Consider the following 14946-nt stretch of genomic DNA (forward strand, 5'->3'; position numbering starts at 1 on the left):
TCTATATATATACACACACATATATATATACACACAGTGGATCCATCCTTCAAATTATTTTAATATAAAAAAGGAAAGATATTTTGTCAAAAAATTAAAGTAACATGAAACCCATTTTTTACTAATGAAACCAAACATGGCGCAAGAGACAGGTCATGTGGTCTGCCAAAATATAGTCTCGACAATAATTAATTGTGGAGACAAACTTTTCAAACATAAAAATTTGTTTAATTTGCGAAGGCACATTTTGTTATAATATATTAATTTATTTGTTTCGAAATTATTTTGATGCCTTGGGTTTATTTTTTTTAATTGATGTGTGGTTATCGAGTCATTGCTTCTTTGACCTTATCATACTGTACAAGATTACTATTTGCGCTTCAAAACATATATCATTAAACTAATTATGAAACTCAACGTTAGACCATTTTAGTTGTCTAACATCTGATAAAATCTTTTAGAGTTATATATATGAACTTGGATAATTCTCTCATCTTGAACTTATTTTTGAGGTTGAGTTAAGTCTAAATCTCAATCTTAACATGATATTATTATGAATTATTGCTTTAATACATTTGGAATTTTAATTAAATGGAACCAGAGAGAGTGGTGGGGAAAGGACTGTTAATTTGCTCCCCATCGGCATGTGAATTCCACGTATGTCGAATTAAAGAAGAGTGGAGGCTGATACTTCTTTTCGTTTCCTCGTTGTTGGCCATCATAATTGATAAGGGCAAGTGGGGTTCATTTTAGTCAACCTTTGATGTAAAAAAGTGGAGAATATTATTTGTTCCTACATTGAAATTATATATACTTAATGATTACATCTCCTCTTTATTCAATAATTAATATTTGCATATGTCATCATAGTTATCTAATTACAACCAAACATACACTCAATATATGTGATTACAAAAGGAGATATGCTTTATATTAAGATGAAATGATAACCATTGCGTGAGTGAAATTATTATAAAAAAAAATAACAAGATAGGATTTGAGATGTTGGAGGATTTTGTATGCAATGACTCCTATCAGGGGTATAAAAGTGCTTAGGGAATGACTTATGAAGTTATTTAACAAGATATTTACAACGAAGATGTCCGATCAATAGAAATACATCGAGGATCTGCTTTAATCATTTATCTTGGACTTGTAATGGACGAACTTACCAGATATATTCAAGACATGGTGCCTTGGTGCATATTGTTTGCATATGACATTGTTTTGGTGTATGAAATTCGTGAATGAGTAAATTCCACGCTTGAAACTTGTCGAGAAACTTTGGAAAATAAAGGTTTTAGACTTAATTAGCAGAATAAATAAAAAAAACATGAGATATAAGTTTAGCAATACTAGAAGCAATGAGACAAAAGTTAATGTTGGAGATGTTGAATTACCAACGAGTGAGACATTTAAGTATCTATGATCATATTTACATAAATATCGAGGAATTGATAAAGATTTATCACATAGACTACAAGTAGGATGATCGATTTGAGATGTGCAAGTGATATTATGTGCAATTGTTAAGGTACTCTTAAAACTAAAAGAGAAGTTCTACAGAATAGCAGTAGATCTGTTTTGTTATATGGATCTGAATATTGAGTAGTAAAGAAGGCACATGAACAAAATATTAGACCCGCAGAGATGAGGATATTAAGGTGGATATACGGACATACAAATATAGATAAGCTACTAAACAAGTAAATTAGAGAAAAAGTTGTGGTTGCATCCATTGAAGAAAATTGAGGAAGACACGCTTGAGATGGTGTGAACTAATAAAGAATAGCTTATAAATTCATAAGGGTATGTCATCCATTAGGCAAATCGTTTCATATGATACTCATGATATTAGGTTTATAACCTAACATTTGTGCTCTTATTGAGAGTAGATGTATCGGAAGGGACGACATAGAAAAGAGTTACCATCATATCATTGTCGATAATAAAAATTATAGACTGGATTAATGTTCTTGATGTATGTAACGAATACTGAAATGTGTGAATGTTGTGTAGAATGGACCGCCATGGATGCTGGCTTCTCAAAGAATCAATAATATTACAAATGTCTCATATTGAATATTAAAACTAATAAGAGCAACTAATAAATCCATGATGATAGACCACCAATTAGGCAGATATTTTGGGATAATATCTCTCTTAAGTTCATAACCTAACAGTTAGATATGTGAGATCATAACTAGCATCCTTGTTAATAAACAAAAGAGATTATAAAAAAAACTTGGATAATAATGATTAAACATTATATACATAATCTAAATATAGACCATGATTAAACCCAATACCGACAAACGATCTATATAAGCCCACCTCAGTTAGAGACATAAAGACTTTTGTGTTATTGTTATGTGTGTATAATATTTTGACATAATAAATATGTATGTGTCATGTGTGAGAGTGCCTCTTTTCATCATTCTCGCGCACAAATTTCTTTTACACACTTATTCCTTCGTTGATTATTAATCATAGAAACCCACCCCAGCAAAAGTCTCCCCTATTCCTCATATCCAGACAACAAAAATAAGGATATTTTCTTTTTTAAATCTTCAAATCTAAAATTAACTTTGACATTCATTTTTTATCAGAAAAAATATATGTTTGTATTCTTTGATCGACGAAAAAGTATTTATGTGCTCCATGGGCTCATGTGTTTTTTTTTTCAGATGAAATTTGGTACAAAATATTGAAAATATGATACTAATATTTGATATTTGAACATCAGTAGTTTCAAATATGGTATTGATATGTGATTTTAAGTACTCATACATATATGTAAGTATTGATGTTAATGACATATTTGTCTTTTTTGGATGAAAATTGGTACATAATATTGGAAATGTAGTACTAAATATGATATTTGAGTACCAACTGTTTTATATCTGATATTAATATGTGATTTTTGATAACCGAAACATGTATTGCAAAAGTGCAGGAATTAATAAAGTTGTTTAAAATTTATACTCAAAATCTTATCTTTTATAGCAGATCTAAACTATTTGGTGCTCAAATATCAAATACTAGTATCATATTTTTAATGTTTTGTAACTATTTTTACTCGTGAAAAGAGGGTTAGAGAGTGTAGAATCTTTTTTTTATAGATTAGGGAATACAATTTTCTAACAGAGATGTGATATAAATTTGAGTTTGAGTTTGAGGATTTAAAAGGAAATTTACCCCAAAAATAATCAAGAAAAAAAGAAAATAAAAAGGAATCCTTTTTTCCCAAATATATATACCCGCCCAACACCCTTCTTGATTCCAAACACTCACACACCCTCCTCTCTTTCCCACGCCAAAAAACTCCAATCTTTCCTCCCAACTTCACCATAAGATCAATGGATTTTGATGATTTACACAACACGGGAGGCTTGGTTTTGGGGTTGGGTTTGATTTCATCACCATTAACCCTGCAACACAGGTCCAAGAAGGCATCTCCAGCTCAAAATCTTGATGAGTTTTATGGTCCTTCACTGAATCTGAGTCTTTCTGGTGAAACTTATCAGATTCATGACTCTGTCAAAAAGGTGGATTCTGATAATAAGATTAAGGTGGTTTTCAGTGATCATCAATTGTCCTTGTACAGACAAGACAGCGCTGCTTCTTCTTTCTCGAACGTTAGTGTGAAGAGAGAGAGAGAATTTGGCAGCAGTGAAGAAGGAGAAATCGAAAGGGTTTCCTCTAGAATTAGCGATGAAGATGATGATGGATCCAATGGTAGAAAGAAACTCAGGCTTACTAAAGTTCAGTCTGCTCTTTTGGAGGAAAGCTTCAAGATTCACAGCACTCTCAATCCTGTAATTTATTTTTCATTCATCTCCATAGAATTTAATTAAAAAATCGACTTCATGTTTTCTAAAAACTATTATCACACATATGTTTGAAATATATTTTATATTGAGGGGTTTGGTAGATATCATTTGCTGGATGATTATATATAATTATACGTTGATTATATATAATTATATGTGTTTGTGTGTCTAGAGTCATTACAAACTGATATTTTTTCCCCTTGATTTCATCAGAAACAAAAGCAAGATTTGGCGAGGGAGTTGAAGCTTAGACCACGGCAGGTTGAAGTATGGTTCCAGAATAGAAGAGCCAGGTTGGAATCAGATCATCAATAATTCATCCACTTTTATGAAAACTCAGATTTCTTCACAAAAGCATACCGCAAAACCTTGAAAAATAATATATTTTTACTTCCATCTGTGCACAGGACTAAGCTCAAACAAACAGAAGTGGACTGCGAATTCTTGAAGAAATGCTGCGAGACTCTTACAGATGAGAACCGGCGGCTGCAGAAGGAGCTGCAGGAGTTGAAGGCGCTGAAATTGGCGGCCCAGCCACTCTACATGCAGCTTCCCGCGGCCACCTTGACTATGTGTCCGTCCTGTGAAAGGGTCGGCGCCGCCTCGTCACCCGCCTCCGACACCGCGGCTAAGAGCTCGTTTACGGCGGCTACGAAGCCACGCTTCTATAATCACTTCAACAGTCAATCGGCGGCTTGTTAGTTACATAGCCTCCGTTTATGGAATATAAATAAATTTTTATATATATCGTAGCGCATATGAAGGTCTCGTCCTCTCTCCCCTAATGTAAAAAATAAAAAAAACAATTCGGTCCCACTCTTCCCTCCGACCCTCCTTTTTGATTGGTCAAGGGCTTGTAAAAAATATTAAATTTTAGGTAATTTATAGAACCTACTTTCGTTTTTTTTTCCTTTTAATTTTTCCCTTCAGTTTTTTAAAGCTAAATGGGTGTGAAACAATTAAGAATCATAAATGTGTGGAAGGGATTATTTTTTTGTTGTTTTTCTCTCCATAGACATCCCTTTTCTTATGTAGGAATTAAATCTTCAATTATTTGTGTATTAATGTTGAATTATTATGAATATATATATAAATTTTGATATGTTTATCCTCACTATGTTCATTTCTTTGCCTATCGATATCAATGAAGTGTCATTTATATATTTGATGTGATGAAATATATCCAAATCATAAATTCAATATATGAGTAGCATCTTATTATTGAGCATGAACATCATATCAAAATTATATGATGAGCCGGTGAGGTGCCTTAATTTGAAGGGAACATGTGGGTCAAGCACCGCGTGTTGTTTACATCTTTTTTTAATTTGTTCTTATTATTTAATCATGAAAGCCACATCATCAATTTATTTAGGTGGGCTGCGACTTAATTTTGAAACACTTCATTACTCATTAGTATCTCGTTTGTCGGTGTCTGTGCGATTGTTATTTGCATAAATGGCATGGAAACTAGTATGTAACTTTGATAATTTGTTCTTTGTATAAGAAGGATTCCTGCTAGAGGCATGGTTTTCTCTTGATTCAAGATTTTTGGTTATTTTCCAACGAAAGTTATTTTGAACAATAATTCTCTCTCAAATTTTAGAGAGCTCTATATTGCGTTGTTGCTGTGAAATTTCGGGACACATAGTCTGATTTTTCAATTATTGATCCAATTATTGTATTCTTGATGTGACTTGTACTTGTAACATGTCAAACTACAATAATGAAGAGATAGAAATAAAAAGTCGCCAAATAGTGAAGCATGCTACATTGCATCATACGAAAATCTAGTTAATTCTAAATACGGCACATTATTGATCCACCACCAATCTAAACCACACGAGCAATTGTTTGATTATGACATACAAGAAATTGTTAATTATACCCGTACACCTGGGTTATGAAAGATATTTTATTATAAAATGGACATTGGACTCACGATTTTAATCATTCATCAATCAATATATTGAACTTGTGCTCGTAAAATATCATGCGTTAGATTCTACTTTTTAATATGCAGGACATTTATATTGTTGTCAATTATTATTATCATTGTTGTTGTTTGGTTTCGTTGTTTCCTTTTATAAATTTTTTGAGCTCGACCCGATTCATCTCACATAGATTGTATGTTCAAGTATTGATCAGTTGGGTTCTTTCAGGCTTTTTACATCATTGTAAAATGCTAAGTGAAGAGAATGTTGATCAAGAAAGATAAAGGTGAAGGCCTTGACTAGACACACACCCTCGCAGTTTTAGCCCTTGGATCCCCAAAGCAAGTGGGGGTGGGGGTGGGGCTATATGAATTCAATTGAGGCCCAGAAGATCCAGTTATCTCCCGCCGAGATAAAATTTTTTTTGTTGAATGCAACTCTGGCGTGGCATAGTTATCAAAAAGCACATATTTCGTTTTGAAATTTATGCATTCATTTGGCGAAATTACAAAGTGTAGTGGTAACTTTTGGGTTTGGTACCCAACAACTTTCCTGCTGAGAACGCCAAAAGCATAACCATCACCATCACAAGGATGTGTCTTGCCCAAGACTAACATCCACTGGCTTCTTGTTCTCAAACTTCGCCCACTTGTGCCGAAAATTTGTCAATTTATTTATTATCATAAGCCTGTTTATGTAAAAAAAACAAGCTTAACGTTCAAGCCTAGAATAACATTTTGATAACAGAGTGAACTGAAATTCAAAAAGATCGAATTAAATAAGTTTAATTAATCAAACCGATCAATGCTTCCATAAAATCCAAGCAACAGGACTCGATTTTTCACGAGAAACAAAGCTCGTTGAAACGAATTGTACAAACAAATGGGACTAATTGACTTTGTTAAATAATCATAACAATGTAAATAAACAAATTGAAATATGTTTAGAAATAAGTACTCCTCTAATGAGAGATACCTCGATATTTCACGTTGGCCCAATATCAAACTTACCTATTTTTTAAAAAATAATCATAACAATGTAAGAATTCCTATTATTCTACCATTCCTAGAGATGAGCTAATCACTTAGGGCCTTGACTATTTCAGCAACTAATGCGACCTATAATATTTACATTTGAAGGGGCATCAAATTGAACCAAAACAAGAATGGATATTAACTAATCTTCCTGTCTAAGAATAAAGATCATTAGCACTGGAAGCGCTTTTCCTGAAAATTGGAAGCAACATGCAGAGGAAGCATAGGTGAAACATTTTGTCGAGTGGGAGTTGGAAGCTTAGGACAAACCAGAGGGGAGTTAACTTGAGATAGCATCCTGATGAGTTGGAAGATGTCCAAATGTAGCTTGCATGGTACCACCACAATGCGTGATCACACTTCGGCAATGGTCCCATGCACTGCTTGTTTCAACATGATGATTCATGTTTACTTCCTGCTTATCAGCCACTGCCCATCCATCCTGTAAACCATAACAGGGTTTAGAAAGGTCACAAGGGATACTATGGAGAAGTAAGTTCAAGAATATTAACAACCATCTGTATAGTTTATTGAGACATTTGTGCAATAATTTTGTTATACTTACGTTTTACCTGTTGCTGTTGCTGCCTAAAGTTGACCTCAAAAGATGAAGCTGACACTCCATGCTCATCACACGGAGATGGAGAGATATAGTTTCTTATGTGCGGAAATGAATTGCGCAAGCCAGCAGAATGTTGATCAAAGGCACCAAAACCCAAAATCGGCCGGTTGCTTTGCCGTGGCTGATAAGCTGATGGGTTGAAACCATGAGAAATGTAACAAAATGAACTGGGGTGGTCCTCTTGGCAAAAATAGGGAGGAAGCTTCCGATTGTCTTCAGAAAGTGATCTTGAGCTGAGCTCACTTGTTCGAGGATAAAAACAAGTTAATGCACCACATTCACTGCGGGATGGAGAACAATGTAACGAAGAGTAATTCTTTTGTTGCAAATCTAGTGGTGTAGTCATGTTGGACAACCCAAGGGGTTTCATCTTTGTCCCTTCTTCAACAACTATTCCTTGCTTTGCTCCAAGCTCTACTATTTGCTTCTCATCAAGACCTAAGCTCATAAGCAGATTCCATAGATGTCTCTGGGCTTCTCTTTGGCTGGAGATAATTTGGTCTCTCATTGCCATTTCAAACTGAAGTTCTGTGTTGGCCATTCCCTGTATATTTGCAAAAATAGACATTAAAGTGCTGATAAGTTATAAATATAACCACAGAGGAAAAGAGGAGGAACTATAACTCAATGCCTGATATTCATAATGATTAAAATTCCATAAAGTTCAGAGAGAAACCATCTTTTTCAAGTAGACAAGTAATTTTTGAGAAACAGGGTGGAGATAAGTTGAGTTCCAGTTGAACTTTGAAAAACTTTCCTAGCTCAAGCTTAGGTATAGATGATATTTAAATGGCATTTTATTTAATATTATGGTTTAATATTATAACTATTACATGTTGGTCCAATAAAAAAATTGTTTCATATTCAACACCCATCATATATTTTGTAAAATAAATACTTCACATATATAAAGTTATTTCAATAGTTGATATTAAATGTGTTATGGAAAATAATTTATAAATATATAATAGTCAGTAAGTTTTCTAACACTAGTAGTGGAACTCGCCCGGTTGCCCAGCCCTGCTCAACTTGCATGAAGGGAGGACACCAAAAAGCTGGCCTCAATCAAATCACAAATCTCTTATAAAAAAATCAACTGACTAGAAGTAACTATATAAATATTTGTTTACCAGAAGTCGGTATTGACTGAGAATGCCCAAATAAGTTTTGTTGCCATTGTTTTTAATGGCTTCTTCTATCATATCTTGTAGTTGACACCGGCGTTTCTCGTTCACTTCAACTTCCTGAGTGATACAGTCATACAGAACAGGTGAAAAGGTTTAAGCAAATTTGACAAAATAATGAAATATGGAAGATAATCCACACCCAGGTGTACAACCTTCTGGTAATTGACACCAAGCTCGTCATTGTCGCGAATATTGTCTAGAATCACCTGACGCCTCGATTGCAAAGCCTGCACAACTGCCCCTTCGTTTTCAATAACCTGCAAGAATACAACATAGTCCTCCAATAATATTCTCCAATTAAACATCAATTTGGCATTCAGTGAGGATAAATTACACAAAACTGGATCAGATAGGTCCTTCAAGAATCAAAGGAGCAGATAAACAAATAATAAGCTCAAATCATTCATATATTCAGCAAAAAATCTGGAAGGAAAAGTCTCCGTCTAACCTGCTGCTTTGCAATAGCATCATCAAGATGTTGGAGTTCCTTCCGATTGCGAAGGTTAGTTTCATCGAGTTCGATTAGAGCCTTATGCAAATTTATCCTGTCCTGGACGTTTTCACTAGTTTCTTGGCTCAGTGCGTTCAACCAAGATATTTCATCATCTATATCTCTTTCAGTAGGCTTGGCATTAAGTTGAGTCTCTTTTTCAGCCAACTCCTTTCTCAAACGGCTGACCTCCCCCTGCAAAGTAAAACGATCTCTCATGGTATAGTAGGACTTCAGTTCCAAAATGAAGTATGTTATTTAAAAAGATTAATCACCTGAAGGTTGTCAATCATCTTTTGGTAGTCTGATACATGAGCATTGATTGTGCCTATATTTTTCTGACATGTATTATCACTTTATCAATGACAATGTCCCAAATGAACTTTAGGAAAATGAATAGAATATAAAGAAAAGTACATTACAAGCAAATCGCACTTCAAGAAACTAAATTGAAAGGAGATAAAAATAGGCAGACATCATTTAAGCACAAAATATATTAATAAAATCGTCAAAGTAAACCCACGAGAAAAGGGGTAATTGATAAGAATGTGATACTAGATTAATTGAAACGTGAAAGAGAATCCATGTAGCCAACCTCCAGATAAGTATAAAATAAGGCATTGTCAAAGAAGACAACACTTGGCACAATTGCCATACGAGATCACCAGTCCTTTCATCTTCATTATCTCACCTGTATATGTGTTTTTATTTCCTTTGCGCGATCAGCATACTTCAAAGTATTGACTGTATGGTGATACTGGTTGTCAGCAGGAGAGATAGTGGCAATCATTACTGTTTGAGAATTACCACTCAGACCATCCTTAAGAATCCGTGTCAACTTACTGATGAAAAAGTTCAGAATTATTTAGTTATACATCATGTGAGAAAACATGTTGCACTTGCACCCAATAATAGATGTACAGAAATGGAGGAATGGAAGGGGATGGGGGCAAGACAGAGAGACCTATTGCGGTATGGAACATAAGCTAGGCCCTTCTTCTGTTTTTTTCCTAAAGCATTAATGCAATTTGCCAAAGCAAGAAGTGACCGGTTTATATTGGCACCATCTCTCAGTTTTTGTCCCCCGCTGTTTGTCTCAGATGCTCTTTCACTGCATTATGAATTTTCACATTGGTACTCCATACCTTTAAAAGAAGCATGCCGAAACTGTTTGAAACAAATACAAAACACAAAGACAGACCTGCCAGCAAGATCCACCAGTGCGAGTTTTCCTCTGATAACCTGAGTGGGATATCTCTTTTGCAGTTTTCTTGTCACGTTTATTTCCAAAACTGCATGGGAACTGTCAAGAAATATTTGTAAATACATCGTACCACGCAAAAAGGTAGGTCCACTCAAGAACGTTAGTTGGGTTAGTGGTTATGTACAATTTTAAGTCATTTTATGTGCTTTGTATGACGCAATATCTGGGAATTTATTACTTTCCCTTCTAGTTCACGTTCCATGGTTTGAAAATTGTATTGACTGATCCAATGTGTAGCTAATTTACTTAAACAAGCCCTCAGCTTTCTTTGAGCACCTTTTTTCAACAGCTCGATTCTCTATTTGATAAGCAATCTGTACTAAGTATAGCTAAGATCGAAATATAAAACAGATGTATATATGGTCGTACTAAATGCAATGGAAAATATATTCAGCTGCTATTCACTTTTAAAGGATGTCACTGTTCTTAAATCTGAGGCAGTATGGTACTACCAAGGGCAGCAAAACTATCAGAACTAGTACACAAAAGTTGTAATCACGCACCGAGAAGAAGTTTCATTGACCTCTGTGCTTTCAGTTTTACGTCTACTATTCCCCAAATTCAAAAGTTCAAGAATCCTAACAGCTGAGTTCACCTGTGACATGCAGCAACAACGTTAAAGACCAACGATGCTCATTATAGTTCATCTCCACAAATTTTATGGCTGCCTATTAAGAATGTAACCATTAGCCATGGCTCAGATAACTTTCAATCAGCTGATCTGCCTTATCATAAATATTTCCAATGGATCAACAACTATAAGACTTCGTAATTTCTACAGAAACATGATAAATGACCTTAATACTTCTAAGGCCAGCAACAATTATTCCTTGTACTGGATCCTCTCTCAGTTCCAAGTGACCTGATGATTTCTCAAGCAAGTCATAGATGACCTGTGGGAAATCAAAGTCAATTATGAGAAGACAGCTAATCAATTATCAAAACCTTTTAATTTTCTCCAAGTAAACAAGCGAAAAGATCTACCTCATTGTATACTTCAAGGAATGAACAAGTGACTTCAAAATCGTCAGAGGTATTGTCTTTCTCAATTAGATCAAAAATGGTATTGAGACTGAGAACCATAAGTCCAGGATCGTCTTGAGTTCCAACCATGGTATATGTTTTGCCACTAGATAAGTTTAAAAAGAATAACTTAAAGGATGCAATGGAATTAATTTCCTTTTTAACATATGACAAAATTCAAGAAACCATTTTTCTAAGCCTAAATTTCAGATGATTTTTTTAGCAAGCTGTCTTTGAGGTATAATAATCATTTACACCTGCTTCTCAGCGACTTAACAGACTACAGTTGACACACGTTAAGAAGGATATAAGTTAATAAGCAAAGCGTATAGGTATTGCAGTACTAACTATGATTCCAAGACTATCAGACCCATCAGTAAGACAGGAAGAGTCCAAAGTAAATGCCACTTACTTTTACTTGACTTGGAAGGTATAAATAAAGCTTTTTCAGCACAGATATTAACAACATTCACCCAAAAAAAATTTGTATCAGCACAATAAGATGGCCATGCTGCAACTGAATGGTTATTAGTCATTTTTATATACCTCCCAGTAGAACCATAAGCGAACACAGTTGCATTGAGACCTTGGACAACCCCAAAAATAGTGGAACGTATACTTCTCTGGTAGACATCCTGAAGAAAGCAGGAAAAAATCGGCCGTCAGCATCTGAAAAAACTCCACATTATCAACTAGATACTTATAGAACTAATTTTAGCATAAAAAAACCATGCATGATGCAACAGTTCTCATTTCACATTACAAACATGAAATCATGTTGAGTATTATGCATCAAGCTTCATTCTTCAACTGTAAGTTCCCATCCAAATTAGAGAAGTTCCTGACCGCACTAGCGAAAAGGGCTAATAGAAAGGAAGAAATTACAGTCAACTGAAAAAGAGAAAAATACTCAAGTATATCCTTTGCATAAAACATCAGCCCTATTATGTATAATATCATTGTCATCGCTCTGACAGATGATACGAAATACCGCTTCAGAAAATTTAAATCATCATATTTAACGCATAGGATTACAACTATAACTTAATACATTTTCGCAATAGAAATGCATAATGATTACCAAATTGGTGGAGTTAGGACCATAGGCATAATCAAAAGTATATCTCCGTTCCTTGGTTCGATTCTGTATACGATCTAAGTAGTCCTTTGAAAGGTCTGGATCCAAAACAATCACTTCCTGCAATTTTTTTTTACCCCCATCAGTAATTTTATAAAAATACATTTTTCTTTGCACTATCAATAAAAAATTAAAAAACCTTATTATTGTGCACTCTAACGATATCACGACCACGTTCTCTCTCAGTTAATGGCCTGCATTTTACAGCCACCTACAATCAAACCAAAAACTAGGATGTGAGAACTTGAAAATCAAAATATAATAAGCAAGAAAGCAACATTAGAAATGAAAAATAGCATAAATTTCAACAGGATTTCGAGGGAAAAAGCAGCACTGACTGTAAGAGTTGTTGTTTTTTTGGTAGCTGGAGCTCTAATGCTTGCCATACTTGGTCAACATTGGTGTCAAAACTCCACCCAAATACTTGAGCTTCCTTTAAACATCAAATAGCTTCGTCAATCAAGCAACAAAAATATTTCCCAAAAAATGGGTACCCAGAAAAGGAATATCTAATCATCTGACAAAACCAGTCTTTTTACCATAAAATCAAAATATATACATATATAAATATATATACACATTTGAATTAATCGCCATTTATCTCGGAAAAATTCAACCGATATCATTAAATCTCAGAGATCGAAACCATAAAATGTATAAACCCTAGATTTCAAAAAATCAGGTTTCCAAACAAAGTTGCAACATTTCACCGATATAAAAACGGGATGCAAAATCCATAACAACAATTCACAAAATCACATTTGCCCCCGCAAGCTCAATAACATCGACACAACATCGTTTTCGAAGCATTAACGAAACCCAAAAAGAAAAAAAAAAAAAAAAAAAAAAAAANTGAAACAGCTGGATTCTCTGGAATAGAAGAATGAAATTAATGAAAATCAAAGAAGAATCAGATATCAATGCAAATGAAACAACAATGCAGGATTTATTCAGAGTTTGAAGAAATCAAAATTGTCCCCTTCAAATCTTTCAGACACAGACAATGGTAACGCTTTGCATTAAATAGCAAACTCACAAATACGATTTAATGAATAATAATTTTTTTTAGAAAAAAAAAAACATAGATATAATTAATAATTAATTACATTTGCATTTGACGCGGGTAATCGAGAACAGAGTTTTTTTTTTTTTTTTTTTTTTTTTTTTTTTTNTTTATACTCCTCGAGGGAACGGTTGGGCGATCGTGACCGTCGATTCGAGACTTCATTCAATTTGAAAATGATAAGCTTTTGAGAGATTCGGTTGCATCATTGGAAGGGAAAAGTCATGTTCACCCCCCCCCCCCCCCCCCCCGGGAGAGAGTGACCTTTTTGACCTCAACATTGAGTTTGGAAAATTTAATAATTACACCATATTTAATCTCGTCTTAAAAACAAATAGAATAATAATAATAGTACCAATTATTATTTTAAATCTTAAAAATAAGATAAATTATAATATTAAAACCATTTGAAATATAAGATTTGAATAATATAATATCGGACATATGCAAAGATTATATTTTATTTGTTTCCATATATTCATTTTTTATATATATTGTCTTTCCTACACTATAATTTTCAATGAGAGTTTCTCTCAAACTATTATCATATATATGTAACTTTCAAAAATTTACATGCACTTTTTCATTCTTTTGTATTCCAACAACTTATACGACCAATACATAACAAAAATCGAGATATATTAAAATTTAATACTATAAAATTCAAAATTTTGAAATTTAAATTTTTTAACAATTAATTTATCGTTAATGAAATTAAAGGGAGTTCGGACTTAGTACAGTGCAACATTCTTGGTTTGGTGGGTAATAAATGAGTAGATTATGATAGCACATAAAAAATATTAATATTTCAAAAAGTTGGCCAAACATGCATGGCTGTAACTAGTGCCTAAAGAAGAAGATATCTTCGTATGTTCATCGTAATTTAACAAACCTTTTTAGGAGTGAAATTTTAAGTGTAGTGTTTACCTTGTGTGTTTTCATGATTGTATTTTTTAATAATTATTTTTAAGTTAAAGGAATTTTTATATAAAACTTTGAACAATTACATTAAAAATATTGTAATTTGTAAGTATTGTTTGGATAATGTGTAGTTTATTTAAAAAAACAATAATGAAATTAAGTTAAAAATATTTTAATTTATATATATCTTATATAAATAATTTAGCAATCATTTACGTATTTTTTTTTTTGGGATAGGAATAGTTTGATAATTTAAAATTAATTTGTATAGAATCATTTAAAAATGGTCGGATCAAAATATATGTGAGATAGATTTATTATAAAAGTAACTATAAATAAATAATAAACCACAATACAAATATTTAATTCTTTTATAGACAAATTAACTGTCACTAAATATAACATGTGCTTGAAATTAATGATTAAAAGATGGATCA

General features: G+C 33.4%; 2 protein-coding genes across 3 annotated transcripts; one reads left to right on the forward strand and one right to left on the reverse strand.

Annotated features, from left to right (window-relative positions):
• The first annotated feature begins 3264 nt into the window (after nt 1–3264).
• On the forward strand, nt 3265–4735 carry LOC140974473 (homeobox-leucine zipper protein HAT22-like). Its single transcript, XM_073437947.1, has 3 exons — nt 3265–3818; nt 4047–4126; nt 4241–4735. The coding sequence occupies exons 1-3, from the start codon at nt 3360–3362 to the stop codon at nt 4533–4535; spliced, it is 834 nt and encodes a 277-aa protein (XP_073294048.1). The 5' UTR covers nt 3265–3359; the 3' UTR covers nt 4536–4735.
• A 1798-nt stretch (nt 4736–6533) lies between these two features.
• On the reverse strand, nt 6534–13541 carry LOC140974461 (kinesin-like protein KIN-8B). 2 transcript variants are annotated; one of them, XM_073437928.1, is made up of 16 exons: nt 12864–13541; nt 12665–12736; nt 12469–12585; nt 11934–12022; nt 11349–11493; nt 11162–11257; nt 10868–10959; nt 10302–10403; nt 10065–10211; nt 9792–9942; nt 9376–9438; nt 9059–9295; nt 8763–8867; nt 8554–8667; nt 7374–7967; nt 6534–7243 (listed from the first exon to the last, which is right to left on the reverse strand). In XM_073437928.1, the coding sequence occupies exons 1-16, from the start codon at nt 12909–12911 to the stop codon at nt 7082–7084; spliced, it is 2334 nt and encodes a 777-aa protein (XP_073294029.1). In that variant the 5' UTR covers nt 12912–13541; the 3' UTR covers nt 6534–7081. The 2 variants fall into 2 exon arrangements, with proteins under 2 accessions (XP_073294029.1, XP_073294036.1); XM_073437935.1 differs by having other exon boundaries at nt 7367–7967; nt 12864–13540.
• Nucleotides 13542–14946: the final 1405 nt, after the last annotated feature.

Source organism: Primulina huaijiensis, chromosome 1 (assembly GCF_012295235.1).
Source record: "Primulina huaijiensis isolate GDHJ02 chromosome 1, ASM1229523v2, whole genome shotgun sequence".
NCBI classification, from domain to species: Eukaryota; Viridiplantae; Streptophyta; class Magnoliopsida; order Lamiales; family Gesneriaceae; genus Primulina; species Primulina huaijiensis.

Coding starts and splice junctions, on each gene's coding strand:
- LOC140974461 (XM_073437928.1), bottom strand. CDS start 12,911: ATGGCAAGCATTAGAGCTCCAGCTACCAAAAAAACAACAACTCTTACA. Junction 11,258..11,348: donor TCCTTGAAGTATACAATGAG/GTAGATCTTTTC, acceptor GATTTCCCACAG/GTCATCTATGACTTGCTTGA. Junction 10,212..10,301: donor CTGGTGGATCTTGCTGGCAG/GTCTGTCTTTGT, acceptor TTCATAATGCAG/TGAAAGAGCATCTGAGACAA.
- LOC140974473 (XM_073437947.1), top strand. CDS start 3,360: ATGGATTTTGATGATTTACACAACACGGGAGGCTTGGTTTTGGGGTTG. Junction 3,819..4,046: donor TTCACAGCACTCTCAATCCT/GTAATTTATTTT, acceptor TGATTTCATCAG/AAACAAAAGCAAGATTTGGC. Junction 4,127..4,240: donor TTCCAGAATAGAAGAGCCAG/GTTGGAATCAGA, acceptor ATCTGTGCACAG/GACTAAGCTCAAACAAACAG.